The sequence below is a fragment of the Marmota marmota genome, unplaced genomic scaffold, assembly GCF_001458135.2.
Source record: "Marmota marmota marmota unplaced genomic scaffold, marMar, whole genome shotgun sequence".
Taxonomy (NCBI): domain Eukaryota; kingdom Metazoa; phylum Chordata; class Mammalia; order Rodentia; family Sciuridae; genus Marmota; species Marmota marmota.
The window spans coordinates 38,962,958-38,984,253 of NW_025999977.1; the positions used below are offsets into that span (position 1 = coordinate 38,962,958).

The following is a 21,296-nucleotide window of genomic DNA, read 5'->3' on the forward strand; positions in this document are numbered from 1 at the left end:
TCAAGTGTTGGCCTTGGTCCTCAGTGTAGTGGTATTACTTTAAGAGATGGGACCTAGTGCAAGGTAATTAGGTAACTGGGGGCATTGCTCTTGGAAGACATTAATGCTGGTCTCACAAAATGAATTAGTTCTCATAAAAGTGTGTTGTTATACAGTGCGATCACCTCATGCACTTGGCATGTCCACACATGACCAATTCCCTTCCCATTTCTCTACCACTTTGTGACCTAGTCAAGGTGATATCACCAGAGGCTGAACAGATAGGTCACCTGATGTTGGACATTTAGCTTCCCAAACTGTGAGTAGATAGACCTCTTTTCTTTATAAGTATAAGCTTCGGATACTTTGTTATAGCAACAAAAAAGAGACTAAATACAGTGAACTATGTGTTATAGCATGGAACAGAGTCAATATCAAGATTTTTAACTTACTTGACAGGCATTTGGCTTAATTTGACATATGTGGAGGGCAAGTGTAAGCCATGGCATTTACTTCCTCTATTCACAGCACAAGGAGTCAATCTGACCACTTTTCATCATGAAAAGACTTTTCATCCAGGGAAAGTCCTTGGAGGCACTGTGACATCTCCAAACTTAATTTTCTATCTTTTTGATAATCTTGAAGCCATGAGAGCAATAGATCAACTAGACTGTAAACTTCTAGAAGGTACACAGGAGGCATTAAACCATTCTTTAACTAATGAAGTGAACAAATAAATGAATACATCCAGTCACCCTCCAGGACCAAGCACAAGGACTCACAGCACGGATGCTCTTGGGCTAATGTTTTGAGTCATGAGAGCTACCAGGTGACATCACATAGGCCATATGCACAAAGCCTTCATTCCTAGGTTCCTTGTTTGGAAGAAAAGGGGCAGTCCTTGGTCAGCACCTCTTTGAGGAGGTTGCTGATGACTTCATAGAACATTCCATGAGTCTCACATTCAGAACCCAGCAACAGGCTCATATTTAAGAAATACTGAGAGGCATGAGAATGCACATCTGTAGGAGTGTGTGTACTGTGGGCACTGTGTAGCATTCAAGTGCAACCCGCAGGTAACCTGGATGGGAACTATGGACTGGCTAGTTTTGCTTTCTCAGTTTAAATGTACTTTTCCTTTCATGGACAAAGAGTCACTTCACTTTCAAATCAGAGATGGTGACCTCAATTCACTCAACTACCCTTGGGCTCTTTCAGAATACGGCCTACCATAGGATCAGTGCTTAATAAATGCTTCCTGATAATGATGCTATCATATTTTAAAGACTAATCAAATACTCATGTGCCCTTGTAAATACACACACAGAGAGAACAATTTCTGTTGTCCTTGCAAATCCCCTGGGGAGTAGTTCAGATAGTGTGGGGTTAGGCTGCCTGACCGTCCTGAGGTTGCTCTGACTCGGATGATTTCAGGCTTCCCATGAGTTTAAAATTCACTGACCAAAGCTGTGTACCTGAGGTGGGGACTGTGTTGGAGGGGTCCTTGTCAGGACATATGATTTCTGTTCCTTCTCTCACCTGAAATGAGACACACAGAGAAATAAGAAGAAATGGATCTTGCTAAATTGGAAACTGGGTCAGGAGTAGACCTCTATTTTGAAAACTATAATTTAAAATTAGAAAACAAAAACCTTGGTGACTTTTACTCTTCCTCCTTTCCCTTCGTCCCTCCTATCCCACTGTCCACAGCATCCTTTCCCAGTGCTCCAAATCCACCGCCTCCTCTCTGGTGCCTCCTCCTTGCCTGAGCTCAGCCTTGGTTATTTCTGGCTGGAACACTGCAGCTTTCCCCAGAGCCACCAACTTCTGGCTCATAGGCTTGCAGCCTCCCAAGTCCCTTCAGAGTGGCCTCTCTCAATAGAACACAGCTATGGCACTCCCCTGCCCAAATTCTTCATGAAGCCAGGGAGTTTTGTCTGTGCTCTTTATTCTTGTGTCCCCAGAACCTAGAACAGCGGCTGGCACAGTAGATGCTCAACAAGTATTTGTTGGTTGAAGAAGTAAATTACTACTCTGTATTAACTTCGGCATGAAGTCCATCCTCCCTCCCATGGCAAGTAATGTCCCAAGATAGGCTTTTATTCCCTGGATCAATCTATCATTCTATTTATTCAGTCAACAAATAAATAGTTATGGAGTACTGACCCTGAGTCTCTGCACTCGCTGAGCCTAGAAGTATACAGCCTGTGCTTCCTAAGTGTGTCCTGAAGGAGTTTATTACTCCCTCCTATCAGATGATAATAAGAGCAATGCTTATATAGGACTCATGCTATGCCACAAAAATATTATAAATGCTTTGTATTTATTAACATGTGATTTCATAATTCTGTGGTAGGATGATACTGTCACTACTTCCCAGGTTAAAAAAAAAAAAAACAAGGCATGGAGAGGTCAAGGACCTTGCTCACTGACACCCAGCTAGTAAGCAGAAGAGTCCAGAGCCAGTTATCTTACCCACTGGGCCACACTGCCTCCTGATGTGACTCAGCTGTGATGTTGGGACAAGTTGACCATCAAGTCCTTTACACAGGGTCTCAGGGTGGAGGCCCAGGCCGTGAACTTAACTTTCAGCACTTGGAATAAACTTTACCCTCTTTTGTCAAATAGGAAGGCAAGGGTTAGGCCCCAATTCAATTTGGCCCACCTTGGTCCCCAGTTCCCTCAAAACAAAGGCACCCACCTTTAAGTATTTCTTGGCTCCTCAGAGGAGTGCAGAGTGCCCTATCTAATCTCCACAGGAGGTATCAGAAAGACAAGCCTGAGATAAGCCATAAGCAAGATATGAGAGTGTGACCTGTCCTCTGTGGGTGTAGACAACCCCTGAGGGCCTTTTGGTCTGCATACTGTCTGGTTCCAGACTGCACCACTTTTCTCTACCCTTCCCTAGCTTTCTGGTCAGATCAAGGGTTCACATTTACATAGAAGTGCTTGTCAGAGGTTTGGGAAGTGTCTGAGGAGTCCTGTCTTGCATCCCATTAATTGGGAACAGGCAATAACAAGCAGCATGAATACCCCACCATGCCATAAGAGCAGGTGCCAGGGTAGTTCCAAGAGGATATTGTAGGAAGATCTGCTAGCCACACACTAGACCCATCACTCTCTCAGAGCCTACCCTGACTGAACTTCAGATGCATATGGCAGCCTCTGGCCCTCTGCAGCTCCCAGTGTGCCCAGAGGCAAATGGAATTCCAGGACACAAAGAACCTTTTGAGCAGCTTGAGAGACTGAGACAGGAGGGTGGGGAGTTCAAAGCCAGCCTCAGCAACAGCGAGGTGCTAAACAACTCAGTGAGACCCTGTCTCTAAATAAAATACAAAATAAGGCTGGGAATGTGGCTCAGTGATTGAGTGTCCCTGAGTTCAATCCCCAGTACAAAAATAAATACATAAATAAATAAATAAAATAAAACCCATTTGGAAGGTTCCAAAAACTCATCAAGGTGTGCAGCCACTGGTCCATCCACTCATTTGTTAGTCTCAAAAGAACTTTCCTTACCTCAAGCTTCTCTTGGGGTTTTCGAAACCTGTTCGGGTGGTTGCTATTCTTGTAGGTGAAGAGATAGGGGCTCTCCTGCAGGGAAATGTAATATGTTGTAACCTTGACCCAGAAATCTGTATCCCTTAATAATCAGGGCTTATCATCCAGCAATACCTTTGGCCAATGGGGAGCATTCACATCATCTTTTAATAATGACAGAACCATTGTCTGGCCTCTCTTCCCTGCAATGCCCAATCATTCCCTGGAGGAGCTCACTGATGAAATGCCCAATTTGCAAGTCAGCATCTCTGTCTCTCTCTCTCTCTCTCTTGGATGACCCTGGATGTTGGTGCTACCAGGCTAAGTACATGCATCTTGATGAGAAGAGAAATTAATTCTAAGCTTCTTGGCAGCCAAAGCCAAGTCAGAAACAGGGTGAATTATGTATTTCTTACTGCCTAGGAACCCAAAATTTACCAATTCATCACCAAAGCTAAACATTTTAACTAGTATTAAGGTAGAAGACATCTCATTTATTTATTTGCAGTCATTTTCTTGTCCACATAATTGGCAATGTGAATTACACACCTGCTACATATCAGATGCATGTTTTGGACACATCCACAATGACTCTCCTTCATCACCACTGAGATGCCATCATTCCTAACTCCTTCTCTACCCAGAGGGAGGAGGAGGGCTGGAAATGGCATCTGGGGCTCAGAGCCAGGGAAACAGAGTAGGTGAGGGGGACCATCCCTGGTGGCCAGGTGAGCAGTGCCTTTGCTCCTGTGCCTTCCACAGATGTGAAGGGCTTTGGTTCTTCTAGAACTCTTCTAGTGGCCCACATGCAAAGAACAGATCCAATACTCTCAGGGGGCTAAAGTCTCAGTCAGGGAAGACCCCACTTCTCAGCAAAGTCACTTGGTCCCTTACCCCCAGCCCCTCCTACCTGAGACGGACATTTCACTGGCTTCCTCTCTGTTGTGCTGAGTGGCTCATCTTTCTGCCCCACTGGCTCCATCTAGAAAATAAGGTGATCTTAAACAGAAGTTCTCGCGCAGGTAGCAGCCCTCTGAGGTACTGTTAAGAAACACTTATTAGCGCTTCCAAGTTTGACCACTGGACCAGAAGCATTGGCGCCAACTGGACTCATGAGAAATGCAAATTCCCTGCCCCCATCCCAGATCTAGTGAGTCTGAAGCTCGGGGCTGGGGTGCAGCCCTCAGCATAGTAACAAGTCCCCTCTGGATTCCAAGGCCCGCTCAAGTTGGAGAGTCACTGTTTGAGAAGAATCAGCGAATTCTTGGCGTTATAGGGTCTTCCTGGTCCCTCCCTCTTGACAGTATGGGAGGAGGAACTGAACACAGAGAGGGTGAGGTGGAGCCCAGCCAGCCCCACCAGCTAGTCACAGCTAGACTATGACACTGCTGTCCTGGATCCAAACAAAATTCTCTCGGTGGGTCACACAGCTCCCTGGTCGCCTGGGGGCCTGTTATCGAGGGTATTTTTTTGTTCTCTCCTGCTGCCTGGCTTTTGGCCAGCTCAGTGATGAAATTTCCCTTAGAGAGAAGCGCAGGTATGGGAAGGAAGGGAAAATCCGTGGCTTCTGTGTAAAGTACATGTCCTTGCCCAGGTCCCCGCCCCACGCCCATCACCTACATGGGTGCCAACAATGTGCTGCCATTCTCAATAGGGAATGAGGACCCTCTAGTCACAGTTTTCACAGCTGCGAGGGGGCAAATTATGGGGCAAGCAAGCCCATATCTCTAACCAAGATGCAGAAACACAGAGACATGGAACACAGATTAGTCCCTCACAGCCAACCAAGATATCTAGCAATATAGGAATGAGTGGTGTGGTATCAGCTCTGACGTTGGTAGCTCCTTAAATGAAAACCATGAAGCTACTAACAACATAGACAAAAGTTATGTGGTATAAGCCAATCTGAGCACAGTGGCACATGCCTGTAATCCCAGCAACTCCAGAAGCTAAGGCAGAAGGATCTCAAGTTCAAGGCCCGTTTCAGCAATTTAGGGAACCCAACTCAAAATAAAATTTAAAAAGGGCTGGGGGTGTAGCTCATGTAGAGCACTTACCTAGCATGCCTGAGGGCCTGGGTTCAATACCTAGCACCTTCCCCTCCCCCTCAAAAGAGTATGGTATAGCAGAAAGGGAACCAGAAGATTAAAAAATTTAGGTAAAAGTAATTAAGAAAGAGCCAGGTATTGTGGCATATGCCTGTAATCCCAGCGGCTGGGGAGGCTGATGCAGGAGGATCAAGAGGATCAAAGCCAGCCTCAGCAAAAGCGAGGCGCCAAGCAATTCACTGAGACCCTGTCTCTCAATGAAATACCAAATAGGGTTGGGAATGTGGCTCAGTGGTTGAGTGCCTCTGAGTTCAATCCCTGATACACCCCCAACAACAACAAGAAAAGTACTAAGAAATAAATAAAGGCAGTTGAAGAGTTAGATGAAGGAGGAAGGTTTTCCAAAAGATTTTTTTGCTGTTTTAAATCATTCAGTATACATAGATAAATGCTTTAAAAGAAAACACAATGGCTTTGAGGAATCACAGATCTTCTTCTATATGTGCTGTTTTCTACAGTTTGGGAGCCTCATGTTTTGAAGTCACCCTGCTGCCCAAGGTGCAGAGTTCTGGTAACACCTTTGTCCCTCATGTATCCTTCTAAGGACTCTGGCAGGGGATGCAGGAGGCTACTGGCTGGGCTACCCTCCTTGGCTCAGTCACCGGTCTGCATCTGCCATAGGATTTCAGATCCTTTACAAAATTCCTTTCCAGCCTCTGTGCTCGGTGAACATGAACCAGGAAGGAACTTTACCCCTCCTGGGACTGGCTTAACCAAATGGAAGGAGAGTCAGATAAGAGGGCATAATTAATGTCAGAAAAGGAGTGGCAGCTCCTTAGCTCTGGGGCTAGGGAGGAACTGGGCTCCCCAGCTTCTTTCAGTTTTATTCTGATGGTGGCAGTTCCTAGAAGGGGAAGGGCTCACCCAGGACATTCAGGGCCACTTGCAAAGGGCATGTTCAGTGGGCCTGGTTTGAAGGCCACATGTTAATATGTTTTGCTTTTGTTCTTTCCCCCATCTTTTAAGAATTCAAGCAACAAAATAATCTGGAAAGTAAACTTGAGCAAGTGACATCTGAAGGATTCTGGTAGAATAGGTACCAGAGACATGGAACACAGATTAGTCCCTCACAGCCAGTAGAGCTGAGCCTACTTTTTAAGGATATGAAAGAAGGAAAATTTATAGGGTTTCCCAATAAATCAATTTCTATGAAGAACCTTGTCCTAAATGTCTCTGTATTAGTCACACATATCCTTCTTGCTCCCTACCCTGCCCATGGCTCTAGCACCTTGCTCAGAGCTTGATCGAAGGTGGGAGTCAGTGATTGCTGGAAGGATCTGGGACTAGTTCTCTAAGGGTGGGTCCCTTTCAATGCCACCATTGTGTAAGAATTCTGAGAAATTATTGAGGCAGTGGCAGCAGAAAGGGCTAGGGCATGAGTTATGTCCCAAACACAAAGTCCTCCTCATCTGGTACCAGGAGCTTAAGCTTTGCCTGGGGGTAGGGTGGGCCTGTGCAGCTGGGACACTTCCAGGCATGTTTTGGATGTGTGCAACTTTTTCTTCTCTGGCCCTCGGAGCTCACACTTGTGGGGCCTTTGCCAGGGCTGAGTGTCCGTGAACGTGGGCATAGAATGTGCACACCTGGCTCTTACCTTGGTGGTTCCTGTGAGGCCCAACACAGAATCTAGGAGGTATAGCAGAGATTCCTGCCCTCCCTGTGCTCCAGGGAAAGACAGTCAGTGAACCAAAGGGCATGGGGGCGCCCAAAGGCTTCTGGGCTTTCGCAAGCCCCCTGAGGTTGGCAAAGGGTCATTATATTGTTTTGGAAGGTCGAGAAAAGGGAGACCCATGTGACTTGCCTCAGGAAACCACCAAGAGTGAGCCCGGATCCAGAGCTCAGGTTTTCTGGCTCCTAGCCCAGGACCCTTCACCCTAACATGTCATGTTCTCAGGGATGGGTTCCGGCCTGTAGGAGCTGTCCGTGAGTTCCAGCACAGCTGTGGGGTGGCCTGGCATTTTGCCAGTGAAGAAACTAGGTAAGGGACTCATAGGGAACTCCTCCCTTCCTTCCTGGCTGCAGGAGCCTCAAGGGACTTGCTGGGCTCTGTGGACTTGTGGTGGGTTGGCCAGGTCTGGGGAGAGTAGGGTAGCTGCCTGGCCAGGAAAGCTCTACCTCCTCTTAGAGCACTTGGGAACTGTGCCCCAGTCCTTTGGCCTTGAGAGTGAGGACTTCTATCCCCCTCGGTGTCCCTGCTTCCCTCTAGTGGGTTGGGAGAAACAGCATGCATATGTCTATTTGTGTGCACAGGGACATCCCTGGGCAGCCCAATAAAGGCGATAATCATCACTGCTGCCATCGACACCAAGGACCATAAATAACGCGATGAAAGGAGAAAGAGAAAGGAACCCAGCCTTTCCCCAGTCTCCCTCCAGTGCCTCCCCTGTCTTGCACTCAAGGGCTCCCTTTGTTCTCGGGGCCTGATAACTATCCCCACATTTCCTCTCTGGCCGGACCAGCCTCCTTCTTACCCCTTGCTACTACATCTGGTCCATTCTTTCCTCTATGCCCCTTGCTCACAAAGGTCCTCTCACTGAGAATGTCCTCCCTGACCTTCCCCAACACCCTCAGCCTCTTCTAATCCCATTCACTGCCTCTCCTGACCTCCCAGTCCATATTGCCTCTGAGTACACAGCTTGGATAGCCCTGCTGGCCCCCTGACCTTCCCAGCCACACACTTAAACTCCATGAGGATGGAGGCCACATTGGTATCTCTTGCATACTCCTTGGCTCCCATCAGGCGTGTTGAAGGCGCCCGCTTGCCGGTCGGGAGAAAGCTGACGTGGGAGAAGGATGGAGAATCTGGCTGAGATGGAACAATCAGCCTTCACCCCAGAGAGAGTGGGTGGGAGGGCAGCTCCCACTGGAGGGGCCAGGTTCTTCTCTGCCCCCCATGGAAGATCACCAATGGAGTGGTTTCCTGCGGGAATTTCCTCCGCAAAGATCAGAGCCACAGAATAGTTTTCCTGTTCAAAGAAATCAAGTGCTTTCTCCAAAGGACAGTGTGGCTCCGTCCTCAGGGACTGCCAGGAGGCTCCCTTTCCCTCTCTGCTCTGTGCCAAACACGTGCCAAAGTGTAGCTGCTCGTATACTCCAGAGAGCACACCCAGTGGAGGAGATGGAAGAAATGTTTCTAATCCAGAGAAGAAGAAAAACAAATTTCTGTCACTAGAATTCTAAAAATAGGGCAGCTCTGATGGTAGGGGCAGGGCAGGGGATAAATGACAAAAAGAGGCCTCTGCCTAGTGCCCTGGAAAGGCTCCAAGCCTTGTATGGCATTCTATCCACCCACTAACCCCAAGACCCTGAGTGGCTTCAGGATGTGGGGATGAGCGCTATCGGTACAGTACAAAGAGCAGCAGAGTCATTGAGAGCCAGAAGCAAGCCACACACTGGACATGCAGGTGGAGGCGCTGTCAGGGTTTTGCAGAAAGGAGCTGAGACCCTGAGTTCACACAGCTGGGAGAGGGGATTCGGGTTTCAGATGGGACCTAGTTCTTCACCACTCTGAAGTCCATGCTCGTTCCAGGTGCCCCCTGGGCCTTTAGATCTACCCAAGGATATCTAAGTGTGAGGACACTGGATAGATACGGCCAAGGGTTCCTGTGCCCAGAGCCCCACTAAAGCAGAGGTTTACCACACCGACTCTGGGGAAATGGACCTTCCTCTGGGGACAGCGGGATAGTGGGTCCCCCACTATCCCCCCACTGCCTGTCACTGGCAGGTGGCAGCCCAGCTCTGGGACCTGGGTCAAACTCTTCAGAGGAGACCTGGGCCTGCACCAGGTGCGACGAGCTCCCCTGACATCCTGCACCTCCTCCTCGGGGCAGTGCGAGGGGGCTCTGTGGCGATGGCAACCCTGCCCCTCTTGTGGGCCACTCCCAGGCTAGCATGAGCCCCAGCCCCATCCACTCACCATGCTGTTCCAGAGGTTCAAGGCGAGGGTGGTGGGATCCTGGTGCAGGGGCCTCTCCTGGAAGAGAAGCAGATAAAATAGGAGCCTGTGTGCCCCCAGGGTGTAATGGCCTCTGCACATGCTGACACTCCCTAGCACGGAGCTGGGTGGCCTGGCCCAACTCTGTCCCTTAGGCCCTCCCCTCAGCGATATGGTGGCATTATGGGAACAGAGGGAGCAAGTGGCAGGGAAGCAGCCTGGTGTGGTGGAAGTAGGATGGTGAGGTGAGACGGGAGGCTAACCCTCCTCTTCTGCCTCCTTAACCATTGCTTAAATGTCGGTAAGCCCTGGGGTTGACACAATGGTCCTCACAAGCGTGAGCTGGGGGCCTGGAGCAGGAGCTATCTCCAGATGCCCTCAGAAACCTCGGTTAAGTGTGGACCCACCCCAGGACTTCGTGATCTCGGTGGCCTATTACCCCATGACCTGGGGGAGAGGAAAACACAAACTCTCCTCCCTTCAGGGATGGAGGTGGAGGAGTGTGCAGAGGGAGCAGAAGAGTTGGTACCCGTGGAAATGCCAACCTGATAATCACCACAGCTAAGGGGTACTGAGCACTTCCCCAGCCCCAGACACTGTTCTGAGTTCTCCCTGTCATGTGACCTTGGTAATCACCCTAGAGGGAGGGAATCGGACCAACAGTCCTGGTTTTATAGATGCAGAGTCAAGGTACAGAGAGGTCAAAACACTTGCCTGAGTGGTTGGCCCATTCTGGAGACCCAATTAAAAGCTGGGCCATCTGGCCTGTGTCCCTGCTCTTTTCCTTTGGGCTACCCAGCCTCATGCAGCTATGCAACCCCCTGGGAAAATTGTATAAGAAAGCATAAGAGAATTTTGCATCACGGCCCCTTGAGACTATGTATCCTGGGTTTTGAAAAGCTGGACTGGGCTAGGGCTTCTGCCAGGGGAAGGGTGGGAGAGGGAGGTGGGAGCAGATGCATGGCCTTGGCCTTCCCCCCCGCCCCATGCTCCTGCTGCCTCCCGCCCCTCACTCACCAGAGGTGGCGACATCTCATAGAAGAAGGGCTGGAAAACCACTGCAAAGGACTCCTGCCCACTGAACCTGCTGGAGGCCAGGAGGCTTTCCCAGGCTTCCTGAAGAAGAGAGCAGAGGGGTGCGCATGCAGGAGCACCAGCCGGCCAGAGCTGGCCCAGCCCCGGCAGGGGCTTCTCAGCAGCCCCTCGCTGGGTCTGCCATCACGCATGGTGCACAAACAAGCTACGGGGAGGGTCCCTCTTGCCTCCTGGTTTGGAGACCTTGATGGGCTAAGCCCAGTTTTCACTTGCCTCTGAAACCCCAGCATCAGGTAAGACCAGAGGTACCTGAAGATAGTCTCTGGAAGTTCAAGAATATAAGGGCCGGGCGCCGTGGCGCCCACCTGTAATCCCAGCCGCGGGGGAGGCTAAGGCAGGAGGATCATGAGTTCAAAGCCATCCTCAGCAAAAGTGAGGCTCTAATAAGCAATTCAGTGAGACCCCCGTCTCTAAATAAAATACAAAATAGGGCTGGGGATGTGGCTCAGTGGTCAAATGCCCCTAAGTTCAATCCCCGGTACCAAAAAATAAAAATGATAAAGAATATAAGGCAGCCGAGCATGCCACAGGGCCCCAGACTCTGTTCAAGGTCTGATCTCTGCAGAGGAATGGGCCATGAGCCACTGCAAAATGCTGTCATTTCCAGAGTGAAAGAAGTATCGCACAACTTCATTTACAACTTTTCTCTTAAACACAAATCCTCACATTAACATGCTAGTAGGAGCCATGCGTTGAGGTGTTTGCTCATGAGGACGATGGCTTTCATTGAGCCCTCTAGACTCTGCTGGGGCCTCTCTGTCAACTGGCATGCATGTCTCTGGAAGCCCTGGGTTGTCTTTGGGCTGTGGTCTGGGGCATAGGTACCACCTGGGCAAAACCAGATCACCAGCCACAGATGTGGTGGTAAATGTGGAAATGATGACAAGAAGCAAAGTTCTTCACTCTCTTGTCTAGATATAGAGCCAAGGCACCGAGAGGTCATGGTCCCCTACTCCCAATCCCCCTGTATTGCAGTGCCCCTGAGTTATATATGGGAAGATGGGCTCATCACAGGGAACCAAAGCTACTGTCACTTTAGTTCCTGATTGTTGGTTCTGAATTTGGCTGAATAAGTTCCATTGGAGCAAAAGTAACCCCTTGCTCCCAGCATCCCTGTTCCCCTCATGACCACCCCAACCTATGAGCCAGCAACTCAGGGTCCCCCTGGGCTCACCTGATAGGACCACTGCATTATAACCTTGGCCAGCTTTGAAGTGTCCCCTGAGCAATTGCAGGGCTCTGGTCCAGGTCTGTTGCAGGTCAGAATGAGTCAGAAACGAGAGAACTGAGTGTGTGTGTGTGTGTGTTTGCACACACGCACACACACACACACACGCACACACACACACACACGCAGGGACAGGAGTCAGGAGGTGCCGGGCTGCCTCCCGCAGTTGCTTAGGGAGCAAGCTGGAGTCTAAAGGTTGCAGAAGAGAGGAGGCAAATACTAGGGAGGAGAAAGGCACGTGGAGAGGCACTGGAGTGCTTGTCCCCAGGAGGTGGGCATGGGCTGCGGAGGTATTCTCCAGCTCCTCCATCTTCTGAGCTTCCTCTTCCTCTCCTTTGCTCTTCATCCCAGAAATCCACAACCCGCCCTTCTTCATCTACCTCACTCTCCTTCTTCCCCTTCCGAACCCCTTTCCCTCAGCACTGGCTCTCTCTCCTCTGTCCAGCTGTTCTTCCCTGACTTCTTCCACATGAACTTCTTTTCTAGGTTCAAAGCCAGGATTTTAGGATGTGGGTCCAAGAAGTTTAAATTCTATAAAAGTTTTTGAAATACATAGGAATCAAGTTCTGAGAAGTTAAAATACACTCAGGCTACATTTATTTTCTATCCAATTTCTAGAAGTAACACCTCTTGGTTTAGAGATGTTTTGCTAAACCCGCTTTTTAAACTCTCAAATCATTCCGGTGGTTGCAGGAGGTGGGGGCAGGGGGCGGTCTGGCACGACATCAACCAGACCAAATTTAACTCAGTCCCCAAAGCATTCCTTGGCAGCAGGCCCACCCCACTCCAGCTCTGCCACTCGCTAGCGTGTGAGCTCACACATGCTGCAGATCCCCTCCCGGTCTCCGTGCTCTGGGTCTGCTCGTGGGATCAATTAAATGGAGGGTTCCCACAGTGCCCAGTATGTGGCACCACACAGCAGATGTTCGTCCCATTCTGCTATCCCTTTTACCTGAGATGAGTCCCCTGAAGCCCCCGTGATGTGGCTGCAATCTCAGAGACATCCACCAGGTTCACAAATGCTTTGGGGACCTAGGAGGACATGAGGAATAGGAAGGTAAGCATTTACCAAGTCACATGGCTGCCCAGGGGCTCTCTGGAACTCCTGGTTTGGGGGGGCCACCTATTGGTTAAACAGACTAGCCCTTTGGCAGATGTTTGATTGGGGTTGATCCTAAGCTGTGGCCCCTGCAGCTGGTGGGCAGGGAACCTCCCAGCGTGGTGTCAGTGGGGTCACAGACCCCCAGGGAGCACATGGGCAGGCCAGAGTCACTGTACTGTGCTGGCCCCTTAGAACCTGCAGCTTTGCCTGGTGGCTCTAGGCAGAGAAGCCCTGCAATTCCTCAAGACCCTGATGGTCACTACCCCAGACCAGGCCAGAGAGCAGCCTCAGAAAAGAGCTGGGCCACTGGGTCCCTGGGAGGAACCGAGCCTCCCTCAGAAACACCTTTTTCAAGAGCAAAGTACTATTTCCTGAGCACTTGTCATGTTAGAGGATGACTGGACAGAGTCCTCTGGAGATCTGCTTTTCCTGAGGGTCTTGCTGTCCTTCACAGGAGCCCATCTTCCTAATCTGGAAGAGGCCATTTGAGAGTAAAGCACAAACTGCCCACCAGCCCTCAGAAGCATGGCAGGAGGTGCCTGGAGTTAAGCTTGCCCAAGGTCCCACAGTGCTAGGAGCCGCAGCCTCACCTCCTGGTGCAGGTAGTCCAACATCCCAGCCAGCTTGTCCATGCCGCTTGTCAGCTGCCTTTCCTATGGGAGGAGACTGGACTGAGCAAGGGAGGCAGCAGCAGGGACGAGGCTGAGCATGACAGGTCTCAGGCCAGCCCATCAGGAGAGGCCATTAGAGGCCCTGGATCCCCACCAGTTAGAGTTTCTGGACTTCCTCGTTTTGCTTTTTGGTTTGGTCCATTCTTTGGCTTTCCCCAAACCATCATTCACCAGGGACAAAAACAAACTCCCCCAGGTGAGAAGTCCTATGCCAGGAAAGGGCAAACCCAAGGTTAGACCAAGGTCAGAAACCCCTGTTGCAATTTTGATGTTCACATTGAGGGGTGGGAGTCCGGTGGGAGACCCTCCCAGTGGCTGATGGAATGGCAGGAGGGCTCCATCACCTGAGTCTAAACACATCTGCTACCTACCCAACTCACACCCCGCTCCTTCCTTGCAGGTAATGAAAATAAACAAATGAAATCACCTCAAAAACCAACCCTGGATTACCTGTCCAATCTGAAAAATAAATAAATAAAATTTACAAGAAGGCAAACTCTTTAGCTGCCAGCACACCTGTCTGTCCCCTGAGGCAACTTAGACAGAAAGATAAGGAAGGCTGAGAGCAGTTCTGTTTCCTGGGGGACTCCGGCAAGGACTCGAGAGACAGCTGCCAATCACTAGGCAGGGTTGTGGGGAGGGCGGCCCACTGCCTGCAGCATGCTAGGTAGTGCAAAGTTCCCGTCTCTCCCATCTGTTTCTGTGCTTTGGGGCAAGGCTGTCCCTGGGCAGCTAGGTCAGCTCGGTCTGTCCAATGGCCAGTGACAAAGCCTTCAATCTTTTTAGTCTTCTTCTGAGTTTCTTCCTGAGCATGACATTAGGCATCACACTTTCCCTCCTGAGGAGCCCTGGGAACTCAGCCTAAAAGTGTCCTTGCTGCCCATCTGTACCACATTCAGGACATTCACCTTCCTTAGGGGGCTGGGGAAGCCCTGCTTGGCTGTCCCCCAAATGAGAACCCTGCCTTAGTAGCTCCTGAATCAAGGTGCTGGTTCACAGCTGTAGATGGGACCCAGGCTCACCCAATCATTCCTGGCTCCAAATGATTCCTACTTGGGCACACAACTGTCCCTGTTTCTTAGTGGAAGACATTTATACTCTTATAAAATGTCCCTCTTCTCTAAGGTCACATATCATATAAACTCCTTGAGCTCCAAGTTTGTAAATTGTTATTTCTCCCAAGATATCTTTTCTCTCCAGATTCAGAAGATAGCCTATAATCAGAGACCAGACTTAACATTTTCTAATAAATTATTTCCTTGGGATTTTTTCCAAAGAAGATGATTATTGAGCCAAAGATAAGAATGTTTTAGGTCTCTTGAATCACACTGCCAGTGTATCCTCCAAGACGCTGCCACCTGTTCCTAATGGCATTTGCAATGAATATGCGTGTGTGTTTTCTCACCATGTCATAGGATTTTTTTCTCTTATGATTTTTTAATCTCACTCATTAATAAAACTAGACTTGAACTAGGGAGCAGCATCAAGCATCAAGACCCTGAAATCATCCTGTGCACTGCTGTGAGCCAGGCTACTAGCTCCCTCTGAAGACAGGACATCGCAATGCCTAGTGGATGGTCCCCAATGGCACTGTCTTAGGGCTTTGGTCTTAAGAAGCCCCTAAAGAAAAAGTGGGGGCACAATGCCTTATCTGATCCTCACTGAAGGGACCCAAAATTCTTAGGGGAAGAGAAATCCGGGTCCTAAGGCCGGACAGAACTTTAACATTTCTTATCAGCCCAGCGCAGTGGTACATATCTATAATCCCAGTGGCTCAGGAGGCTGACACAGGAGGATCGTGAGTTCAAAGCCAGCCTCAGCAACTTAGCGAGGCCCTAAGCAACTTAGCAAGACCTTGTCTCTAAATAAAACATAAAAAAAGGACTGGGGTGTGACTCAGTGGTTAAGTGACTCTGGGTTCAATATCCAGTACCAATAAATAAATAAATAAATAAATAAATAAATAAAAAGTTTCTTCTTAATGGCAAAACTCTTGTTCTCATAGGAACTTTCAAGAAATGCTTGACATGAGACAGGTAAAGGCACAGTGACTCTGTGAAAACAGGTGGGATCTGGAAACTGCCTGGTCAATGTCTGCCTCCAGAGGCACCTCCAGGGGTCCCACGGGACTCTGCAGAACACACTTTGACGGTTACTGATGGCAAGATCATACCTGAGATGTGCTTGTAGGAATATAGGTACAGTCTGCAATCAACCTTAAGTGAACGTCAGCTCTCCCACCACCACCAGTGCTCATAGCCAAGGGTGACAACAGAATCCCTGTCCTGCTTCATTTCCTAAAGTCAGTACTTACACGAAATGAGAATTGAAAGGCAAAATGATTTTAAACCAATCAGGAAGTTGATTTTCCTTAGCTATAGAATGACCGTCGACTCAACTTATCTATGTCTTCATTTCCTTTTCCCCATATGAGGGATGGTAGGTCAAAAACACCTATCCCCTGTGATATTAGGAATGCACATTATGAATGTATTTCAACCACCAAACTGTGTACCCAAGAACGGTTAGATGGTCAACTTTGTGTTACCTATATGTTACCACAATAATAAAAGAAAAAAATTGGATAAAAACGCAAACACAAAACACCTGTCCCTACATGTTTCCTTAAGCATCTATCCATCTGCTCAGCCTCTCGGCCATCCACCTGCCCTAATTCTGAATAGGTGGCTTCAGCCCCTATTTCCAGGTAGGAATCAGGCAGGTTTGTCTGATTCCCCACTCTCACCCAGCACTCTCAATCCCTCAGCCTCCCAGCCTGCCGTTTACCTGTTGAGCAAAGGGACACAGGTAACACTGGCTTGTATTACTGAAGAACACATTGATGAGTTTCCAGTCATGTTGAAAGTCAAGTTGCTAAAGAGCAATTGCATAAAAAAGAAAGAGTGGTAAGACCTTAAGCCCAAAGAAATTTCTTTTCATGTCTTTCAATTTCAGGCACCCACCCCCTTAAAATCATATTTATGGATTTTTTTTTTTTGTCAAAAGAAACATACAGTGGGAGTCTCAAGTGGTATAACTGTTCTAGAAGGCAATTTGGCAAAACATCAAAAACTTTTTTTAAAAAGTGCATGGCTTTTGATCCAATAGTTTTATTTCACAAAATGTATTTTAAAGAAACAAGGACATAAAAAAGATTTAGCTACAATGATGCCTTGTTCATAGGAATGAAAAACCGGAAATAAATGTCTAAAATAGGGGATCACTGTGTAAATTATGGACTCATAAAATGAAACACGATGTAGCAATTAAAACAATGCAGGAAAATATAATTATTGTCATGGGAAAATATATATTGAGAAACATAGGTTAAAAAAATCTACATCTAGTAATATCCTGGTTTTATAAAATATATAAAGATATACAGATATCTTTAGAAAAAAATGTAGAAGAGAATATACACCAGGTTATTAACAGTAATTATCTTTGGATATTAAGTTTAAGGATGGTTTTAATTTTCCTTGTTTATATTTTTTTGTGATTTTTCTTTAATGACTATGTGTTACTTGTATAAGAAAAAATAAACTTTTGTCTTTTTCCGAGACAACACAGTGTAGTTGAGGTACATCAGACTGTGAATTATATATTTTAGAGCTTAGCTCTAACTATCTGTGTGAACCTGAACTGGTCACATGACTTCTTGAAAGTTCAGTTTCCTCATCTGTGAAATTATACCGCTGAATTCAGAACCTCCCAGATGTTTTGCAGAAAATTCTATATGATTATTATTACTGAAATTCTGGAATTCAACCATTAGCGGAATTCTTTGTGGCATAGCTCCTGCATTGGGTGCTGTCCCTATGTGTCTTGGAGTGACCTCCATTTTAATTCCTAAACTCTAACATATATAAAGCGCTGAGGAATTCAGGCTCAGTGCTTGGTTAGAACCAGCTTGGTACAAGGCTTGCCTTGATTTGATACTTGCCCATACAGGCAGCACAAAAAAAGATCAAGTTTTTGAGCAATCAATGGTAATGACAGTGACAGCTACCAACTTTTACTGAGCATTGACTCGGTGCCGGGGACATCTACTACCTCATTTAATCCTCTGTAAATCCCATGCAGCAGGCTCTTTTATTACTCCCTCCTCATAAGCAGGGAAACTGAGGCTTAGGGGGCTTGAGTGCCTTACCCAGGACCCTCAGGTGGAAAGTTCAGGATCTGAACTCAAGCCAGGCTCACTCTGGAACCCAACCGCCTCCCTATTTGAGAAATCATCTGCCAACTTTTGGCAGCACTACACAGAAAACCACTCTGCACACGAGAGGTGGCCTTGTTTCTAGTGACCTTCAGAGAGTCAGTGTGGAAAGCGTGCCTTTGAAGAGCCCAGGCCACACTGGCTGCTGTGCTCATGGCAAGATGGAGCCAGGGCTTCCTTACTCCTGTGATCAGTCTCATTGCCTGTGGCAGACAGAGGCAGCTCAACCACATCAGAGTTAGAGGGACCTTACCGGGTTCTCTTTCAACCGTCTCACCAGTTCCTTAGCCTGAGTCCACAGGTCTCTGTGCAGAGGGAGGGAAGTAGAAAAAAATCAGTAAAATATTGTTTGGAGGGTCTGGAAGTCTGATCCTTACCCCAACTCAGGAGCCAATCTCTGAGCCTGAGGTCATGCTGGACTCCTGGCTTCTGAAGAGCAGACATTGACCTGCGTTTTAAAATTAGGCCCACCTGGCAGACTGAACTCAGCACTGGGAGGGTGTTGACTTAGACTTAATATGACCTCTATTTTTTAAGCCTCTTTGACTTTGCCTGTCTCCCAAATTCTACCAACTGCGTACCCCAGACCAGCAGGAATACACCACCCTGGAGAGATAGAAAGGGAACTTACTCAGCATCATTGTTGGGGACAACGCTCTTTCTAGGAGGACACACAGGCGTCACAACAGAAGGATTGAAATGTCGGAAGATGTCTGCAAGGACTAAAGAGACAGCCGGTTTGTGTCCTGGCTGGGACAGCTGGAGGCCACTTCTAAAGACTATGGAGTCCTGGGGTGAGGTGCCAGAGTCACTGCCCCTATTACAGGGCACAGCCTTCACAGCCAGCCCTGGGCTGTGGGGCCCCCCTGTAGCAGGCCCTGGAGGTAAATGGAGCTAGGAAAGAACATCTGTCTAGCACGAGCCAGGCCGGTGCTAAGCATCTGTCATTCAATCCTCAGGAACAAACTCATGGCAACACGACTTCCAACTTAGCAAGGGGGAAACTGAGACAGAGAAACCAAGCAAGCCACCCAAGGTCTTCCAGCTACTGGAGGCTGCTGGGATTTGAACCGGAGCCCTGGGATGCCAAAGCTTTTAGCTGTCTGGGCTGTCTGCCAGCCCCCTTCCCTCCTCCTGAGTGACAGCAGGGCGGGAAAGCTCTGGGGAACTCACAGAAAACACATCCCAGAACTGACAGCCAGGAGACTGCTAAAAATAGGGCTGTCAGGAGCGGTTGTGTCTTGCTCCCGAGAGAGGAGAGGGCAGAGCGGGAAGGGTGTCATGGAGGAGATGTCGGCACCCACTTTCCTGTCTCCCTTTATTTTTGCCCCCATCTAGGAGTGCCTCAGGGCTTCATAGGAGCAGGAAACAGAAGGCAGCATGCAAGAGGCTCTCCGTAAGGGAAGCCGACTCTGTAGGTAGCAGGGAGCTGGGCTGGAAGTCAGGAGGCCAGGCACTCGGCTTTGTGACTGGACAGAGACCTAATGCCATGTGATTCCATTTTCCTCTCCTTAACCCAAACCAGTTTCAAAAAGCGCCCATGCCCACACGTGGTGGGGAATCAGAAAGCTCTGAGCCCAGTTCAAGAAAACAGGGACCGTGTGAGGGTGTGTATGGGGAACACTTTGTCCTTTATACGAGGATGGTCTATAAGGATCAATGACAAAACATGAGTTGGTGCTGATAAGCCTTTGAAAGAGAACTGCTCCCCAAATTAAAGGTATCTGTGTCATATCTCTTCTTGGTGAGCAAATTGGACCTCAGAACTTTTCAGATAAATTTTCTAGTCGTTTTGTCTCCTCTGTTGTGTTTCTGGTCTGTCCTCACCGGCTTTTCTCAGGGCTCCCTGGTGGCAGTGGGGTCAGAACAAAGGGCACACGTAGGGGACTGAACACACATGGGCTCCCAGGGACTCTGCCACTTCCTAAGCACATCATTTGGGAAAGCCCACTTAAAAATCCAGTTTTCCCACCTGCAAAATGGCCATGTGGGCAAGGGCATGGCTAGACCAGATGAGAGCCGGGAGGCCAGCTCTAGGGGAGCAGGAACCTCAGGACTCTGGTCCAGTCACCCCTCTCCCATGTCCTTCAATCTTAAGCCACTGTCTCCTGGCTTCTGTCTGAGCAGAGACCCTTGGACACACTTCTCACCCCTCCATTCAGGGAGTGCCACTTTCCGTACCCAGGCGCCCTTACCTGCCCTCTCAGAATTCTTCCCCAAGCTCTGGTGAGAAGGTGGCCAACAGAGTACATTCTGTTTATTAACAAAATTGCCTCTGTGTCAGGAGGGACGGGGACCATCTTGCCATGAAGACCAGAACTCACCTGTCATCACTTGCATGCACGTCTTGTCTGGCCTTTCCTCTGTCCTGCAAGCAGAAGCCAGTGTGCAGGGGTCAGAAGGCATTGTCACTGCCCGCAGCCCTTTCCTCTGGCCACTGTGGGGGGCTACTTCATCACAAGCCTTGGCCTGGCCTTGCTCTGCTTCTGGAATTATTCTTTCTGGAGTCAGAGGCACACCTCAAAGGTGACACAGCAGCTAAAATGGGGTAAACGGCTCCCTCTGGACCCCCCTTCCCAGCTCTCTAATCTGGCTCAAAGCCAGGAGGGGATGCTGATCCTAGTGTCAAATGACCCTGGTCCAATTCCTGCATGGTTCCTCAAGAGCAGAGTGAGAGGCCTTGGTGACAGAAAGCAGGAATTCCAGGCAAGGGACAGAGCTCAGCGGTAGAGCAACTGCCTAGCATACACAAGGCGCTGGGTTCCATCCCCAGAGGGATTCCATCATTCTGGCCTTTCCCACTTCCCCCTGATAACCCAGAGGAACTACCTGGATTTACAGGCTCTGGGAACGTTGGGCTACTTGGTTCTGGACCCTGTCTGTGCCCTGCTCCTCGGGAGGCCTTGAGCAAGGTCCCTGACCTCTCTGGCCTTGTTTCCCCCCATGAATCAAGCAAGAAAATTAGATCAGAGTGTATTCAGATTGCTTTTCCGCTCACTCTGCTCCAGGACAGGTACCTTTCATGGATCTCCAGGTCCACCATCCCGGAGTCTGGCAGCTGGAAAAGACACTTGGCGTTAACAAACCAGCGAGGGAGAGGGCAGAGCCTCTCCCAGGACTCCACACTGCCTGTCAGAACACCCCTCCTGCCAGTAAGAGGCACCCTCCAGATCCAGAGAAGGACCAAGTTCCCCTGTTCATTTTGCATGGAGGGAAAGGTGCTGCCCCAGCAGCAAGCCTGCCAGGCCTCTGAGCCCCAGAAGGGTGAATGTTTTCCCCAGAGCTTTGATTTAAACGCATCGCACAGTCAAATTACATCCTATAGGGAATGGAAAGGTTGTTTTATGGGGGACCCTCCATAATCTAAAATTTACTTTGCTTACAATCTGTCTCCCTAGAATGCAGGCACCATGAGCAGGAACTTTC

General features: G+C 48.9%; 1 protein-coding gene across 10 annotated transcripts in view; it reads right to left on the reverse strand.

The window, feature by feature from the left end:
• Window positions 1–21,296, reverse strand: part of Plb1 (phospholipase B1) — a 129,982-nt gene that overhangs the window by 73,478 nt on the left and 35,208 nt on the right. For all 10 annotated transcript variants that reach the window (XR_007348139.1, XM_048804612.1, XM_048804610.1 and 7 more), the window contains 13 exons: window positions 20,888–20,928; window positions 20,195–20,238; window positions 18,502–18,592; window positions 18,124–18,175; window positions 16,442–16,528; window positions 13,574–13,636; window positions 12,834–12,913; window positions 11,828–11,903; window positions 10,576–10,674; window positions 9,541–9,597; window positions 4,427–4,498; window positions 3,496–3,570; window positions 1,455–1,518 (listed from right to left, as the gene is read on the reverse strand). Coding sequence is in view for 9 of the 10 variants with exons in the window: in XM_048804612.1 (XP_048660569.1) it covers window positions 1,455–1,518; window positions 3,496–3,570; window positions 4,427–4,498; window positions 9,541–9,597; window positions 10,576–10,674; window positions 11,828–11,903; window positions 12,834–12,913; window positions 13,574–13,636; window positions 16,442–16,528; window positions 18,124–18,175; window positions 18,502–18,592; window positions 20,195–20,238; window positions 20,888–20,928 (901 nt within the window). In the remaining variant the exon portion in view is untranslated. The remainder of the gene's footprint in view (window positions 1–1,454; window positions 1,519–3,495; window positions 3,571–4,426; window positions 4,499–9,540; window positions 9,598–10,575; window positions 10,675–11,827; window positions 11,904–12,833; window positions 12,914–13,573; window positions 13,637–16,441; window positions 16,529–18,123; window positions 18,176–18,501; window positions 18,593–20,194; window positions 20,239–20,887; window positions 20,929–21,296) is intronic.